The 17,642-nt window shown below is 35.3% G+C and overlaps 1 protein-coding gene across 2 annotated transcripts; it reads right to left on the minus strand.

Annotated features, from left to right (window-relative positions):
- Nucleotides 1–2,290: 2,290 nt before the first annotated feature.
- LOC133288755 (scarecrow-like protein 27) lies at nt 2,291–10,065 on the minus strand. Of its 2 annotated transcripts, XM_061486565.1 has the most exons (3): nt 9,828–10,065; nt 7,288–9,739; nt 2,291–2,469 (listed from the first exon to the last, which is right to left on the minus strand). In XM_061486565.1, exon 2 carries the CDS (start codon nt 9,559–9,561, stop codon nt 7,339–7,341), a length of 2,223 nt encoding a protein of 740 aa, XP_061342549.1. In that variant the 5' UTR covers nt 9,562–9,739; nt 9,828–10,065; the 3' UTR covers nt 2,291–2,469; nt 7,288–7,338. The 2 variants fall into 2 exon arrangements, with proteins under 2 accessions (XP_061342549.1, XP_061342548.1); XM_061486564.1 differs by lacking the exon at nt 2,291–2,469 and adding an exon at nt 6,921–7,041 and having other exon boundaries at nt 7,288–10,065.
- Nucleotides 10,066–17,642: the final 7,577 nt, after the last annotated feature.

A 17,642-nucleotide genomic window follows, 5' to 3' on the forward strand; every position in this document is an offset into this window, starting at 1 on the left:
TGGTGGTATATCTGTATGTTTGTGTTTTGTGATAGTCGGATATATAGTGTAGTTGCATTTATGTAGGTGATAACATGATATGATGTGATTTGAGATGAATATATATATATATATTCTTGGCCAATGAAAGGAACAGATACAGCCATGAGTACTCCTATTAACGGTTGGCTCTGATTGCTCTAGAGAGACAGATGTCCTCAGAGATATATGTACAGATCGGTGGTCTGAGATTTAGTGATGCTTGTATGGTGTATGCTATATTATGTATCTGACCTTTTATGCATTTTTGTAATCACATTGAGTCTAACTGATAAATTTGAAATCACATGGGATCAAGTGATAAATCATCTAACCACAAGAGGTGAAAATAAAGTTATCCCAAAAATTAATATTGATTATTTATAAGTTGTGAGGATTAAAAATTAGATAATTACTAACAAAAAATCACATAACTTAATATTTAATGACAGCTATTAATGCATAGCTCAATAGTTTAAAATTATTCCTAACATACACAATAAACTATTCTTCTTACTCGATAGTCTGTTACAAAATACTAATTGGAGTATTTGGACACTTAAAAGGATATTGAATAATGATTTTGAAGTCTTAGTTAAAATGTAAGTTGTGATGCATGATGAAATATTAAATGGCGTAAAGAATAATGAATGAAAAACATGAAAATGTGTGTGAATGTATGTGCTCGGGTTTCGGCCATATGGGGTTTTATATGATTGGAATTGAAGTTAATTGATAACTAAACCCTATAAACTAGAATGAGGTGTGTTCAAGTGATTTTAAATGGTTAAAGAATGTAGGTTAATCTAATGTCAAATATTAAGGTCTAGGTCTGACTTGTGGTATGGGCATGAATTGTTAAGAGTGACTTGTTTAGAATGAAAATGTGGAAGTAACAAGATATAAGTCTTGTGATTCATTTGGATGTGTGAAAGGTTAAGTCTGATATATATATATATATATATATATATATATATATATATATATATATATATATATATATATATATATATATTTGGATAACAGGTGTGAATTAGGAGATACATTGATTTCTGATCAGAGTTTTAAGGATTTGAACTAGTTACTTGTACTACAAGTAAGCTTGCTATAAAAGCTACAAGAGGTAAGCTCTTGGTTTAGGAGGATTCTTCTTCTTTGTTTGTTCTACCAAGATTTAAGAATCTTGGTGGTATATATGTATGTTTGTGTTTTGTGATAGTCGGATATATAGTGTAGTTGCATTTATGTAGGTGATAACATGATATGATGTGATTTGAGATGAATATATATATATATATATATATATATATATATATATATATATATATATATATATATATCTTGGCCAATGAAAGGAACAAATTCAGCCATGAGTACTCCTATTAACGGTTGGCTCTGATTGCTCTAGAGAGACAGATGTCCTCAGAGATATATGTACAGATCGGTGGTCTGAGATTTAGTGAAGCTTGTATGGTGTATGCTATATTATGTATCTGACCTTTTATGCATTTTTGTAATCACATTGAGTCTAACTGATAAATTTGAAATCACCTGGGATCAAGTGATAAATCATCTAACCACAAGAGGTGAAAATAAAGTTATCCCAAAAATTAATATTGATTATTTATAAGTTGTGAGGATTAAAAATTAGATAATTACTAACAAAAAATCACATAACTTAATATTTAATGACAGCTATTAATGCATAGCTCAATAGTTTAAAATTATTCCTAACATACACAATAAACTATTCTTCTTACTCGATAGTCTGTTACAAAATACTAATTTACACATTGAATATTTTCTTTATTTTTATCTTAGAATTTACTTCTCAATCTGCATAATATTACTTTTTTTTTGAATTTTTTTTAATGAATTCACATATAATAACTCTCTCTCTCTCTCTCCTTTTCTCCTTTCATATTTCATTATCCATATTTCTTTTTAGCCTTCATTTTTTTTCTAATGTTACTTTAAAAAATTTTATCTAATATTCACCGAAACAATATTATTTTGAAACAGAAATCAAAGTGTATTTATAATTTTAATTTATTTTAAAATTATAATAATCTTTATCATTCTAAATTTTTTATCTTTCAATCCTAAAATGACGTCGTTTCAGTGAACATTAAATAAAATTTTCTAAAATAACATTAGATACTTTATTCATGTATGACTCTTTTAATTATCCACCAAGTATCTTTTACTTAAAAAATAAATAAAAATAAAAAAGAAATAAATAAATTGATAAAAGAAACCACCATTCCCCCCTTATAATTATTATAATGATGACTTGCCCAAGGTTGAAGGGTGGTCCTCCTCTCCATTTACTTTTTTTCTTTTTTCTTTTCGACATAGAGCTCTGCCCTCTCAGAAGGACCACTGCACTGCTTTGCTGACAAATTGAGGATTCATAGTCTATTTTGTACCAATAATTAAAATATTTGCAACCTGCATAGCAAAAGTAGGTAATGGACCATGACAATTACCATCTTGGGCTAGATCATATAGTATTGAAAATTAACGATATCATTAAACAAATATTTTGCAAATTTGTTACCTAGCTAGTAGAGTACGTTACTGTCCATGAAAATGCCGTATTGGTCGTTCTTTTTAAAATATTAAGGCAAGAATAATTATAATCACAATGAGAAGCCAAAAATCTCTGTCATGCAACATGGCCTCAATCATTTAATATTATGATTGTGTTTGATGAAAGTATAGTTAAATGAAAGGCTTCCAAGGTGAAAGAGAGAAAAGAGTTTAAACTATTTTCAAGTGGGATCCACTCGCACTAGACCCATGTGATTTCATTAGGGGGATTCATTAAAATATAATTAGCCAAACAAGTTCTAGTTCAGCGTTATTATAAATCTATTGCGTTGGCATGCCCAAATAAAATGATACAGAGTCTGAAATATTCAGCCACATACAGATAACAATAATGGTGATATAAGAGTAATAAATCTAGCATCTTACTTAACCCATCATGATTGACCAAGGCAGAATTATTAATTGAAGATTAATAATATCATATGGATACAGGTGTTAGAGAGAATTTAGGTAACACAATCCTCGAAAAAAAATTCAAGCTATACTTGGTAAATCATATGGAAAAAGAAATGTGGATTCAAAACTCGAGCAAATGCAGATTTTTAGGTGCAGATTTAATTTCTATTAGATTCTTAGTATAGATTTTGAATACTCTCCCTTTCCTTATGGCATTATCCCAACACAGCCCTGCCCTAGTATGTAATGCCCGACTACTTGCAGAATAAATGATTGTCCTCCTAAACCAACACGAGACTTTTCAACGTGTTTTATTCTCACTCACACTTCCTGAGAAACTTCCCAAGAGGTCACCCATCCTAAAATTGTTTCAAGTCAAGCACGCTTAACTATAGAGTTCTTTAATTATAAGCTATTGAAAAATATGTGCATCTTGTTAGTATAGGCAATACATATTAATTCCTTTAAGCTATCATCAACAGTACAATCTCATACCCTGCACAGCCTCTGGATACCACATGTAACGCCTGACCACTTGCAGGATTAATGACTGTCCCCACAAACTAACACAAGACTTTTCAGCATGCTTTATCCTCACTCCAACACTTCCTTAGGGACTTTCCAGGATGTCACCCATCCCAGAATTACTCCAAGTCAAGCACGCTTAACTATGGAGTTCTTAAGTTATAAGCTACCGAAAAGTATATAAATCTTGTTAGTATAGGTAGTACATATTAATTCCTTTAAGTCATCCTCTATTGTACAGTCTTATATCTGCACAGTCTTTGGATCCCTCTCGTTCGGGTGTTGATTCGATTCATTTATGTACCTTTTCCGCTGTAAGCCTGCCAGGAGCCTTTTTTACTATCACAACCCCTCCCACCTTAGCAGGCTAGAGCCCAAACGCTAGGCTTTATCTGGACTAGTTTTACAGCCCAACCCATGTGCCAAAGGACTATCTACTCCCAGCCCTTGTCAGCACCCGAGATGTTACATGCCCACCAGTTTTCGCCTGGTTCGTCCTCGAACCACACCGTACCGAAAGAAAGGCCTTGCTCTGATACCACTTGTAACGTTCGTGCACTTGCAAAATCAATGACTATCCCCACAAACCAACACGAGACTTTTCAGCGTGTTTTTTTCTCACTCACTTTCCTGAAAAACTTTCCAGGAAGTCACCATCCCATAATTGCTCCAGGTCAAGCACGCTTAACTATGGAGTTCTTAAGTTATGGGCTACCGAAAAGTAGATACATCTTATTAATATAGGTAGTACATATTAATTCCTTTAAGCGATCCTCAATTGTATAGTCTCATACCTGCACAGCCTCTGGATCCCTCTCATTCGGATGTTGATTCAATTCATTCATGTACCCTTTCCTCTGGAAGCCTGCTAGAAGCGGTTCTTTGTCCGTACCTCATATCTTTTGCACCGGCGATCACTCCCCGCCCTCATCAGCGCTCGGGCTATTACATAGTATTTATCGCTATTTTCATTGTCCTTCTATTTGCAGCGATAAATTGCAATTATCTGACTTATTTGTGTAGATTTGTGAGGAATAATGAATAAATATGGTACTTGATTGAAGTAGCTAGCCAGTAACGAGGCTGAAAGGTAGTCTAAGTGAAAATGGCACAAGCAAAAGGTGACTGTATACACTGAATATGTTGAATAGAACCATCGACATTTGAGTAGGTGATTATGGCAATCAAGACGTGTGTCCCCAAAAATAAAAGGACATTTGAAAGTAGAAATTATAAATGATGCACTTACAGTTGACCCATTGCACGTGGCCCAACCATTGATTCAAGAAGCTCATAGTCGGCTAGAGTTGTGGCCCAATAAGTATGACCCAATTATTGAAAGAGGCAGTGATTTGAACTATAAGAAATTACAATCAAATCTAAATCTCAATAAAGCAGCAGATGTGATTGTGATTTGTTTGGGAAGAAAAGGAAAGCAACATATTTGGCATGATTTGAGATTAACGATTTGGGATGTAATTTGAATTATTTATTTGTAACTTTTTATTTATTTTTTAGATGTTAATTTCTTTTATTTATTTCAGGAAGTTTTATTATTTCTAGAATTTTAGATTTTTGAATTTTGAATCAATTTGTAATTAGTCTATAAAAGGGTGCTTATGACTCTTATTCCAGGAGTTGAATTTTGTTATTTTGATAATTATAATTGAGAACCGGAGGGTTACTCTTTTGTGAAAATCCTAACTTTCTGTTTAGCCACTTTTTCTATGCGCTTTCGGCTTCATTTGATATCAGAGCACTAGGTTGCCTTCAACCAATGGCTGAACAGAATCGTGGAGGTCGACGACGGCGGAGTCACGAGAGTAGGAAGCGTGGATTCGTTCCTGAAGAATATAGACAACTGCGTCAGATTGACCCGCGAGACATAGAAAATGAAGAGCTCAGAAGGCAGATCCAGGATTTGAAGGAACAACTTGAGCAAGCGTTGGACAAGAAAATCCAAGTTTTGAAGCAACTATGTGTGCGGCCACAGAGAAAGAGAATTCAAGATTTGGAGCGACAACTCATGCGGGTATGCACGAAAATTCAAATTTTGAAGCAAACTCTTATGGAGGTGCAGAGCATGGAAAGTCAATATTTGGAGCGGCGACTTGCGTGGACAAAGTTGGGCATTCAATTCGAAGAAAGAATGGAATTAGATGACGCATCTGATGATGAAGAAGAGGACGTCAATCCCTTGAGGATTCTAAACCAGGGACAGAATTGGGAAGTACGACCTGGAAATCAGTCCACTTTTCAAGATATCGAGATGCAAATCAGCATTCCTGATTTTGATGTCTATGATCATAATCCAGTTTGTGATGATGATCCAATCTATGACAATGAGCCGATCTATGATGATAATCCAATTTATGATGATTATCCTATTGTAGATAGTTATCCCATTTATGATGATTATCCATCTTATGATGAAGATTCAGTTTGTGGTAATAATCCAGTCTACGATAAATCTGATGGAGAATCAGATTATGAAGATCTAATCAAGGAAAATTTGTCAGTTTTGTTTCTACCAAAGGAGATTGAGATTGTTGAAGATAAACAAGATTTGATGACGAATCTTTTTCTAGCAGGGGAGAATGATGCACTTACAATTGGCCCATTGCACGTGGCCCAACCATTGATTCAAGAAGCTCATAGTCGACTAAAGTTGTGGCCCAATAAGTATGACCCAATTATTGAAAGAGGCAGTGATTTGAACTATAAGAAATTACAATCGAATCTAAATCTCAATAAAGCAGCAGATGTGATTGTGATTTGTTTGGGAAGAAAAGGAAAGCAACATATTTGGCATGATTTGAGATTAAAGATTTGGAATGTATTTTGAATTATTTATTTATAATTTTTTATTTATTTTTTAGATGTTAATTTCTTCTATTTATTTTAGGAAGTTTTATTATTTCTAGAATTTTAGATTTTTGAATTTTGAATCAATTTGTAATTAGTCTATAAAAGGGTGCTTATCACCCTTATTCCAGGAGTTGAATTTTGTTATTTTGATAATTATAATTGAGAACCGGAGGGTTACTCTTTTGTGAAAATCCTAACTTTCTGTTTAGCCACTTTTCTATGCGCTTTCGGCATCAAGAAAGACTTGTCACATGATTGTGCAGTTTACTTATTTCCTCCTTTTTACCTAAAATATCAGCACCAGTCGGTTCTAACTGTGATTCTTCACTGGTAACCCCACAAGTGCCTTAGCTCAGAAACCCCAAGAATTCTTCACAAAACTTGTTACAACATATGAATTTTTCTAGGTGGAAAGGGAACAGGCAGACTGTATCTGAATTGTTATTTTTGCAAAATAATCAAACTAAACTTAAGAATCCCCATTCCAAAGTGAATAGTATGGGGGACTCTTCAACTACGTGAATAGTATTCAAATAGCAAATTGGCCTTACAAATGTGTTTGAGAGAGAGACTTTGTCAGGGATCAAGCCAAGCATCATTTTTACAAGGTGACTAGTGTTCCTTTTTTGTCAAGTAAACAAGAAAGGTCCATCAATATAGGCAATGAAAATGGGAATAGAATGCCCATATGCAAAGTAAAAACACTACATAATAAGAGAGCTCATTAATTGCCATTCATTTGCTAATTAAAATGTTTACTTCCTTCATTGGAAATAAAAAAATTCTAAAACACATAGACAATTAGCATTCAATCATAGCCAAGGCAAATTCAAGAAAGATCAATAGAAGCAGTAGGGTATGAAGCACCTTTGTATTTAAAAACTAATTGGTAGTTCAAAGGTGTAAAATGATTCCCCTTCAGCATCTCCAAGTTGAAACTGAGATGAGATCCTTCCTTTGCCAGCATAGAACAAGGGAAAACTGCCTCTTCTCCACATGGAATCCCATACCAGGAGTCCTCTGCACCAAACACTCTGCTTGGGACTCTGTAAAGTTACTAAATGTCACCGGGGAGAACCCAGATGACAAGAGCAGGTTTTTCCAAGGAAGTGTTCTTTCCTGAAAATGCTGACGACCCAGAACAAGCTTCTCCATTGCTGGTTGAAGATAATACTTCTCAATCATCTGCAGGACATCTGGGTGAACATTAACAGCATCAAGTGACTCAAGTAGCCCTGAATAAGAATGAAGTGCAAAAATCAGATGCTGAGGAAATGGTGCATCAGTTCGATCACAACTTCTATCCAATGTAACCACAATTTGGGGCATGAGCTGCTTGACAAAGCGAAGGACCAAAGGAAGGTATGCGGGGTAATTTGAAAAAGAGCCAATAGGCAAGTTAACCACAACAGCTTCGCAACCATGAAGTGGCTGGGGCCAGGAAGCAGAATTCAAAGACTCGAGGCTAAGAATCGCAAGCTCAAAGGTCATGTTAATCTCATCAGCATATTGCTTCAAATTCTCGTGAGTGAAACTGAGCTCAATTTCATCATGGTGGGAGGGTGACACAAATGCTGTGATCTTGAGAGCAGGTGCACCGCCATTCCTGAGTGCTAATTCTTGCATGAAAGAAGACCACTGTCCACCAAACCCAATATCAAAATCTACTATGTGAATGCGATCAAACCCTTCCACAGCTTCAAGCAATGCCTGGCTACATGTGAAATTGGCAAATTGCAGAACTGGTGAGATTTCTGAGAATGACTTGTAAGCACCAATCTTGAGCAATAGACCAGTGGGCGAGAAGGCCAAAGAACTGTTGTTGCCATTTGAATGGAGAAACATTTGCATGGCCTCCTTGAAATAAAAAGCAGCCCTCTGAAAAGGCTTCCCAATGGGAGAAAGTTGCTGATTGAGCCGCGCCAATATCCCGTGCGCGTGTTCCGGATTACTGCCGTCCATCATCTCTGCAGCCTTGAAAAGCTGGTCAATTATAGCCTGTTGAAGCTGGTGGGTCGCCAAGTCTTGACTGCCGCTCCCGCCGCCGGGGTTCACCATTTTCTGCTTCGGTGCCACCACTATGGACGGCCTCTGCTGCAGATGGTGAGGAAAGAGTTGAAGCTGCTGTTGCTGCCTCCGAAGGAACAGCTCTTGACCAGAATCCAAAAAGGGTGTCTTTGGAACCTGATAATTTGGTGCAGCAGGGCCACAATTCAGACGTTTAGCCGGAGGCTGAGGGAGAAGGTGATGATGTTCTTGCAGCTGGGCATATGTCAAAGGCAAAACCAAACCTGGGTTTTGCATAAACGGAGCTTGGTTTTGGTTCAAAACGAACTGGGGATTGAGAACTTGTAGCTTCTCATCAAGAGATTCTATTGGTTGTTGCTGCTGTTTTTGTGGCTGAAACACACCCTGAGGGAGTGAAGTTGGTGAGAGATTGCTAACTGAAGAAGGGAACACAGGGTTAGTATTGACACCAGAGCCAACTCTAGCAATATTGGAGTTGACGTTGAAAGGGAAATCAGAACAATTCCCAGGACCAGAAGGGTCAATGCTGCTCACAAAGTTGATACTAGAAATGGGGTCAAGCACAGAACTTTGATCCACAAAACTAAAACCCACTCCAACCCCATTGAATTCAACATCTTGAGAACCACTTCCACTCTGCAAAAGCTTGCTCAATCCAACAGATGGGTCCTCAATGTCCCCCATAATCAATTTCAGAATGGAATGGTCTTGACCTGGTGACTCAGACAACACACTCTCCCATTCCTCCATTCCCATCCCACATCTTCCCTGGCCAACTTCTAACCCTGCTTGAGGTGGGTTGTTATCCTTTTCGCCTGAGAACTTTGCCGCCACGCCGGTGGTGTTATCGATTGAGCCGCAGCTGCCGCCGCTGCCGTGTGAGGAAGACAGTGTAGAGGAGGATGTGGGAGGGCTTGGTTTTCTTCTGACGTCCAAAGCAGAGGTGGGCTCAATGCCCACATAGCAACAGTTTTCCCTGTGGGTCCACCTTTGAAGAAATTGTTCTTGCTGTGGTAGTAACAACGAATCTGAAACACCACCACCGCCACCAGAAGCAAAATCTAACACCCCGTCCCCTCTAAATTCCTGAAAGGGTAGGGGCACGGCCTTCATCTAAAATCAACACACAACAAGTTGGAAGAAGAGCAAACTCCAAAATGGGTTTCAGTTAAGGGCTCAGGCTAACGAAAATTGATGATGTATGATGAACAGCGAGCTCAAGCTACCAGGTGGGAAATTTGTGGTGAAAACAAAGACCAAGATCTGAGCTTTTGATTTGATATTTCAAGCTCTGACAGAAACACACTAGTTGTCAAATGCATGCAGTTGTGTTCAACAAACCCATTTCAGCAACAACAACAACAACAAACACATCTCACCTTATTTCACTTGCACGGCTACTTCTTCTTCTTGTTTTTCTTCAATCCCTATTTCTCTCTCTCTCTCCCCCCCTTCAAAAACCCATCTTTGTTCTTCTTGTGATGTGCACAGTACAAAAAGAAAAAAGAGCTTTAAATGGGGTTTTCTTTCTCTTGTCTGTGGAGTACCCTTGTCCTCCTTGTGTTTCCTTCTGTGGATGGATGCGTGCAACATATAAAAGTGGTAAAGGGCTCTCTCTCTCTATCTCTATGTTTCTCCCTCTCCTTCTCTCTCTTAAAATTTAGGCTTATTAATATAATTTTTATGTGGCTTTTGTCTGTAGACGGTTGTTATCTCGCATGGTAGGGTCACTGTCACACCCTGTCCCCACTCGCAGATGTAGTGCGCACAATTTATAGTTTAGGTACGTGAAAGATATGTTTTCACTTTTTATTTGTTACTATTATTTATTTTTAACTACTTTTTTTAAAAAAAAAATTATTAAATATCTGAGATACAATAATAATTCTTTAAATATTTGAACCAAATTTTTTATTTAATAAAAACATTCTGAGTCTTACTTAAACTGAAAAAAAGGAGCAAAAATAATTAACATACTCTTTGATAAAATAAGATAAGAAAAAGATGTACTGTGTAAAAAATTTCACTAAATAAAATTCATAAAAACATGTGTATTACATAGAAGGTGTTTTTTATTACTTTACTGGTTATTAATTTATTTGAGTCGGGCAAAATCTAAATACAAATTATTTTATAAGAATACATAAGTTTTATAAAAAAATTATTTTTCATTTTATAAAAATATTTAATTTTAACTTTTCACTTTGTTTAATTGAAATACTAGAATTAAAAATTATTTATTCTACTTATTAAAAATATGTTTCATTATATCAATTGATTATATATATATATATATATATATATATATATATATATATATATATATATGAGTGTGTGTGGAAAAAATATTTCTATAGTCACTTTAGATAAGGTTATATCTACAGCTACCCAAAAACTATGTCATTTTGATTAATGAAAAGTGTTTCTGTAATTTTAGGTGAATTAATGAAGGGTGTTTTAGTAAAATGTATATGATAAAAAAATAAAAAAATTACAAAAACACCCTTCATTAATCAAAACGACGTAGTTTTTTGGATAATTGTAGATAACTTTATCTAAAGCGACTGTAGAAATATTTACCCCTATATATATATATTGTGTGCGTAATTCACACGACGAATAAAATTAATTATTTAATTGTGAATTTTTTTTAGTTAGCTAATATATATAATATTTTATGTATGGGAAATACTTTTCTTATGTTTAAGAGGAGAAAAAAAAAGAGTAGTGGGACTCACCCCTCTTTTGTGTGTAGAAAAATTGTTTCTCTCATGTAAAATGAGATAAATATAACTCTTTATATATTTATTATTTATTTTCAAAACACAAAGAATCCAAACAAAGAAAAGCTAGTATTACAAGTAGTATATAATTTTTATAATTAAACTTGTTTATTATAATTGTTAACCAGACCAATATAAATTGGGTCTCATCAAACACAGTTAATTCTGATCCAAAATTAAAATACTAATTGCAGTATAGCTTATATCAGTGTTTTAAAACTCGGACAGATTATCGACTCGATCGAGGTATTGGGTCATTAGGTCACTAGTTCAACCGAGTTGAAATAGATATACTGTTCACATATTAAAAAATATATAAACATTTAGAAACTACCTTCCAAAAAAAATGAGAGTGATAAAATTTAGAAATTACCCTCCAAAGAAAAAAATAAGAAATGTTTTCAATGTATCCTCAGAGTCATGTGCCCATAGATCTTTGGGCCATCTTTTCTTAAATATTTCTCTAATCTATACAAGAAACTCTTGATCTCTTAAACATGTCACAAGGAGGTAGTCTTTGAAGGTTTGTTTTGGATTCTATGAAATTCTATGATCCCTATTTTTTCATAATTAACTTAAAAAAACCAAAAAAATAGATAAATAGATAAACAAAATCAAACATCTGTTTTGTTCAAAGGTTGTGGAATCTGGGAAGTTGCTGCGAGTATCGAACAAGCTCAGGTATCCATCTTCATCAGATAAAGCTAGAATTTGGAGGTCTGCAAGAAAAATTTACCCTAAAAAAATCAAGGTTTGCCTATGTAATATTTTGGCGAGAAAAATAAAGGGATGTGCTCAAAATTGAAGGTTGAGCAAGTTTGGTTTGAGTACCTTACAGAGAGAGAGAGAGAGAGAGAGAGAGAGAGAGAGAGAGAGAGAGAGAGAGAGAGAGAGAGAGAGAGAGAGAGGGGGGGGGGAACAACTTCGATTTCACTGAAGCCAGAGACCAATCATCCATGTAAGGCCGTTTTCGAACTGTAACAACGAAGCCCACCAAAAGAAAACAAAGAAACACAGTTATAAAATGAAGTTGTTCAATAAAGTAGAGAGAGAGAAAACCTCAATAGACATTGAGCTCCTTGGAGGCGATGTGGTTGAAGAGGGATTGGGGTTTGGAAATGTCATTGAGTTTGCCCCGCTGTAGGTTTGTGCCTGTACATATTGCGTCTGAATTCAGTCCCACATCGACTAGCGTATGAGATTTCTCACGTTTTGAGAAACTTCCATATCCAGTGAGGCCCAAGCAAAATGAGCAAAGGAAACGATTTTCTAAGTTTTTAGATATTTTTAAGAAATTGCAGATTAATATTCCTTTTGCAAATGCCTTCATATGCCAAATTCCTGAAGGAAACATTATCTAAGAAGAGGAAGCTCACAGAGGATGAACCGATTACACTAACAGAGGAGTGCAGTGTAATCTTAGAGAAAAACATGCCTCCAAAGTTGAAGGATTCAGGAAGCTTCAGTATTCCATGCACCATTGGCAAGACGATTGTAGAGAGTCTTATGCAGTGTAACTCTGATGAAGAAGCTGGGAATTAATGAAGTGAAGCCAACTAGGATGATTGTTTAACTGGCCGACCGCTCAACAAAGCAAGCACATGGTATTGTGGAAGATGTGCTAGTCAAGGTAGACAAATTTCTAATTCCTGTTGATTTTGTCATCACATTGATGAAGATGCCAGTGTGCCTATGATCTTTGGGAGGCCATTCTTAGCAACCTTATGAGCGTTAATCGATGTACCTAAGGGTGAATTGATAATGCGCGTGGATGGAGAGCAAGCAACATTCAAGGTACTCATAAATGAAGCTCCTCCATTGCTTGCGTCTCAACCTAAGAATCAAGTCAATTACATTGTGGAGAAAAAGGCTGAGGAAGGGAACAAGAAGGAAGTCCATCAATGGCATGAAGGAAGCAAGCCAAAGGTGAAGATGGGAAAGCCCAAGAGCAAGGAAAAACATGTAGAAACTAAGTTTAAAGTTCTTGAGAACCCTCCTCCTCATCCACATGCATATGATCATGGAAGGAAACAATACTAGACCAAGAAGATTGGGTCATCAAAGGTAGCGTGCTTCCAACTACCATAAATCACAAGAGGTACGTCAGGCTCGTGATGTTAAACAAGCGCTTCTTGGGAGGCAACCCAAGAGTGTTGAGTCAGTCCTTTTCAATTTATTTATTTTATTTATTTTGTTATTTGTTATTTTGATTATGTTTTTACATTCCTGTTTTGTGTGGAGACAATTGAGATGTTATGATGTTTAGATATCTTTTGATATATGTTGACTTGATGCTTTAACCAGTGTGAGTGTGTTACCTGCGCAGAATTTCTTATTTTTTGCCTAGTTTAGTTTTTATTGGTGGGGACAACAATGTTCTAAATCTGAAAATTGGGCGCACCACATGCGGTACAGCAGAACCAGACAGAAATGACCTCCAACAGAAAAAAATTTCTGAATCAGGGGAGATATCTAAACCTTTTGTCTCATTTTCTGTTGATATTTTTGTTTTTGTTTTGATATTTGGTTTTGATAGAAGAAATTCTCTGAGCAACATACATGGATATGTGTTAGCTACTCATGCAATAAGATGATTAAATCTTAGAGAGCATATAAGATACTGTGTGAGAAGTCATAACGGATAAATGTTTTGAGTAATGCATTGAAGTATAAGAGTTGTTATTGCTCGTTTGATTGAATTCTTTGTTGAGAGTTACAGTTGATATGTGATGATAATGGAATTTAGATTCTAGTTTGATTGCACAGCCGTGAGGTTTGAGCCTATACAGTAACTTTTTTTAGAGAGGCCTCACTGTGATAATACTCTAGAACTTGATCTGTTTCTCTGTAATACATGCATGATCTGAAATGATAAAGGCAATTCTTTCTTGTTAACTCATTCGCCAAATAGTTGACCCGAAAAAAAAAAATTCATTGCTAGCCCTTTTGAGCCTTAGCCTGTTGTTTCTTGTTGAATTTAACCATAAGACTCTTAGCTTAATTCCTATCAACACAACTTGGATGAGATTGAAGCACTGATTATAGATATTCAAAGAATAATTTCACCGAAATAAAGTGATAGTGAAAGCAAAAGCTGGGACCAAAGAGAAAAGAAACAAAATGAAAAGTTGCAAAGCAACAGCAAAGCATGAAAAGGTCAAGAAGAAAACAGAAAAGTATGAATAGAAAGGAAAAGACTAAGTGAAATTGTGTCTGAGTATGAACAACTGAAAGTAAATAGTTGTGTTTCAATCTCATATACAGTAAAAAGTAGCCACTTTCCCAAATATTTTTACCTTAGCCTAAGCCAAGTTACAACCCTGCAAAGACCTTTGGATCTAATTGTGCATGATTTACATGTTCCTCATCTTTAGGAACTTGAGAATAGGATCAAGCTTATGGTAGTCTTATTGCACTGATGGATTGAGAGTTAAATCCAATACACAAGAGTGACAAGTGCAGTGATTATCCTGGTAAGAAGTGATCAAACTAGATTCTAATTCCTTACACCAAAAGTGATTCCTGAAAATTCTCAACTTGGAATTCACTCATGCATAGCATTATAACTCTGAATCTCTTCAATGTAGAAAATTGCATTAGTGACATAAATTCTTCTCACAGAGTTAATCCTTGTTGCCTGATGTTTGATCTTATTTATTGCTGGGGACAGCAACATCTAAATCTGGGAATTGTTTGATATGCGTCTAACATATGGTGATTTCTAAGTAAAAGAAGCAAGGAATTAATCATAAATATGTGAAAATAAGCTCATAAATGCAAGAAATATTGATTATTCCTTCTCAATCATTCTGTCACTCAATTTATGCATTTTGATAGCAGGAAACACCAAAAAGAAGTGAAAGAGATAAGTTGAAATTGCATAGTCTCGCACAGGAGTCATGAATGCAGTCCTTGATTTGTGGAGTCGCAAATTTGGCACTGATCGCGCGAGCATCATGAATGCATTCCTTGATTTGTGAAGTTTGATGAAAATGGAAATTTAATCAAATTAATGAGAGGATTATGACCTGATTGATTGGTGGAATTATGAGAAAAATGGAAATTTAATCAGAATTAATTAGAGGATTATGACCTGGTTGATTGGTGGAATTATGAGGAAAATGGAAATTTAATCAGAATTAATTCAAGGATTATGACTTGATTGAGTAGCTGGCTATATAAAGGAAGAAGAAACTCTAAAAGAAAATCATCTTTTGACAAGGAGAAATTGGAGAGGAAGCTCTCGGTGACTGAAGATTCAAGACTTCTTCTTCCGGTTTTACATTTTCATGAACTCTTTCTCATTATTTAAATTGTCAGACATGAATATGTCTGGCAAGTCTTTTATTATTGTGGTAAGGGTCACAACCCTTGATGTGAACCCCTTGTAGTTTGGTTAAATTTATATTTAATTATTTCAATTGCATTTATTTTATCCTGTTCTTCATCTATAATTCTTTTAGAATTGATCACTTTATTAGGATTGCGAGGGTTAGGGTTTTCAATAGGAATATTGGGATTCTAGTTCCTAACAAAGGGTAAAATAACAATTCATGTATGCACTAGGGATAGGCTACATGAACTGCAAACGTGGAAAATTCAATGGGTTAAAGGATTACCTTGAAAAAGGATTTCTAAGGGATTAGGATTCTAATAGGGTTAATAAAGTTAAGATCACTAAGGAATTAGGGCTTAACTAATTAATTAATAGATGGTGAATTGTTTGATCAATTAGATAATTAAATGTAACATTAATTAATATTACAAGGTGGGGATCAGAAAGGTGTTGACGTCCTTTACTGCAATAGCTTTTTAAATATTTTTCTCAAATCTCAACCTTTTATTCTAAGTTTTCAATTTTCTCTCTGAATTGTTCACAAAATATTGAATAGTTCACAATTGTTACAAACACAATTACTCTCAAAAATCAACTTTTATTCATCCAACAAAAAAGAATAGTTAAAATAATTTCGGTGCCTCAATCCTCGTGGAGACGATCTCTACTCATCATTTTATTACTTGGTATTTTACGCAACAGATTTCCATGGCAAGAAAAAATTAAATATAACCAAATATAGTATCAAGAAAATCAACCCAACATTCCCGAGAATATTTCAGCTTACCAAACAACTTTTTGCAAATATTCTCAGAAAACTCATTTTTCCATCATATTCTTGAAAATTGTGTTTCCCAGGTAAAAAAAATTTCTCCTCTACCAAACGCCTCCTTAATTGTTTGGAAGCAGGCTCGAAAATTTGCTTTCCGCCTCAACCTCTCGACAGGCCAATGAACCACAGGAGCAACCAGATCAAACATCTACTGACATTGACCTGTTGAGAGAAGCAGTTAACAATCTTTCTTCCTCTTTCTTTTCCTCAGTGAATGAGTGGGGACTGGGGAGGCAAGTTATGATTTTGCAGCTCAGAATATGAGCCTTCCCAAAAGGTGCTCCTGTAGCATACTGAAAAGAAAATTGCTCAGTATTTATTGTGGAGAGAGGAAAGTGAAACGTCACTTTTGGGTGAGTCATCAGCTGATCTAGTTGTCCTTCTCATAAGTCAACGAATTCCCTTCTTTGATGTTTCACCCTAGATTGCGAGACGATTTCTCTTGCAATAAAAGATTGGAGAAAAATTTATTAAAATTTATTGAATAATTTTTTTTTGAATTATTCCTTTTCATTTTTTAAAAAGATAGGTTGGGTATATGTGGTTTGCGCTATGGTAGTTAAAAACGAGTTTTATCTAAAATCGGAAGAGAAATGAAAAATCGTAAAACGTAAAATTGTAATACAAAACGTAGATTTTACTTGCACTCTAAAATTAAATTTTTATATACATATAAATATATATATAAAATATTTTAAAAAATAGGCCTTCTTCCACAATCCATGACTTGCACTTGTCACGAAAGGGGGTCAATCTATGGTGTCACTTTTTTTATCACACATATACCTCAGCCATACTTGTATGACACACATATCTTCATTCATTCAAGAAAAGAATTGTTTTCTTACATCTCCTTTTGCTTTAGCCGAGGAGCCTTTCCCCTAGCTTCATTGTCATCAACTTAATTGTTATCAAATAAAGCATACCTTGCTCCTCTCACCTCCTTGCATGTATGATACATACCCAACATTGGTGACTGATACAAGTTACAACTTGTATTGGAAAGAAACAGAGGAAAATTGAATTATTATTTCTCATCAAAAAATCAATTACAATGTCTATACCCTTTTATATCAGCCCTTTACCCCACTCCCACCGATTAATGCCTATTACACATGTTCCCACCCTTTACATTCAGCACACGTGACTACCTAAAGTGTATAGTCAGACACGTGGGCTTCTTAACACTTATTGGACCTTCGACTTGTATCAGCTGCCCCCCCGGTTAAAAGTGACCTTGTCC

The sequence above is a fragment of the Gastrolobium bilobum genome, unplaced genomic scaffold, assembly GCF_033153095.1.
Source record: "Gastrolobium bilobum isolate Gb01-03AN ecotype WA unplaced genomic scaffold, APGP_CSIRO_Gbil_v1 utg60768, whole genome shotgun sequence".
In the NCBI taxonomy this organism is placed as follows: Eukaryota; Viridiplantae; Streptophyta; class Magnoliopsida; order Fabales; family Fabaceae; genus Gastrolobium; species Gastrolobium bilobum.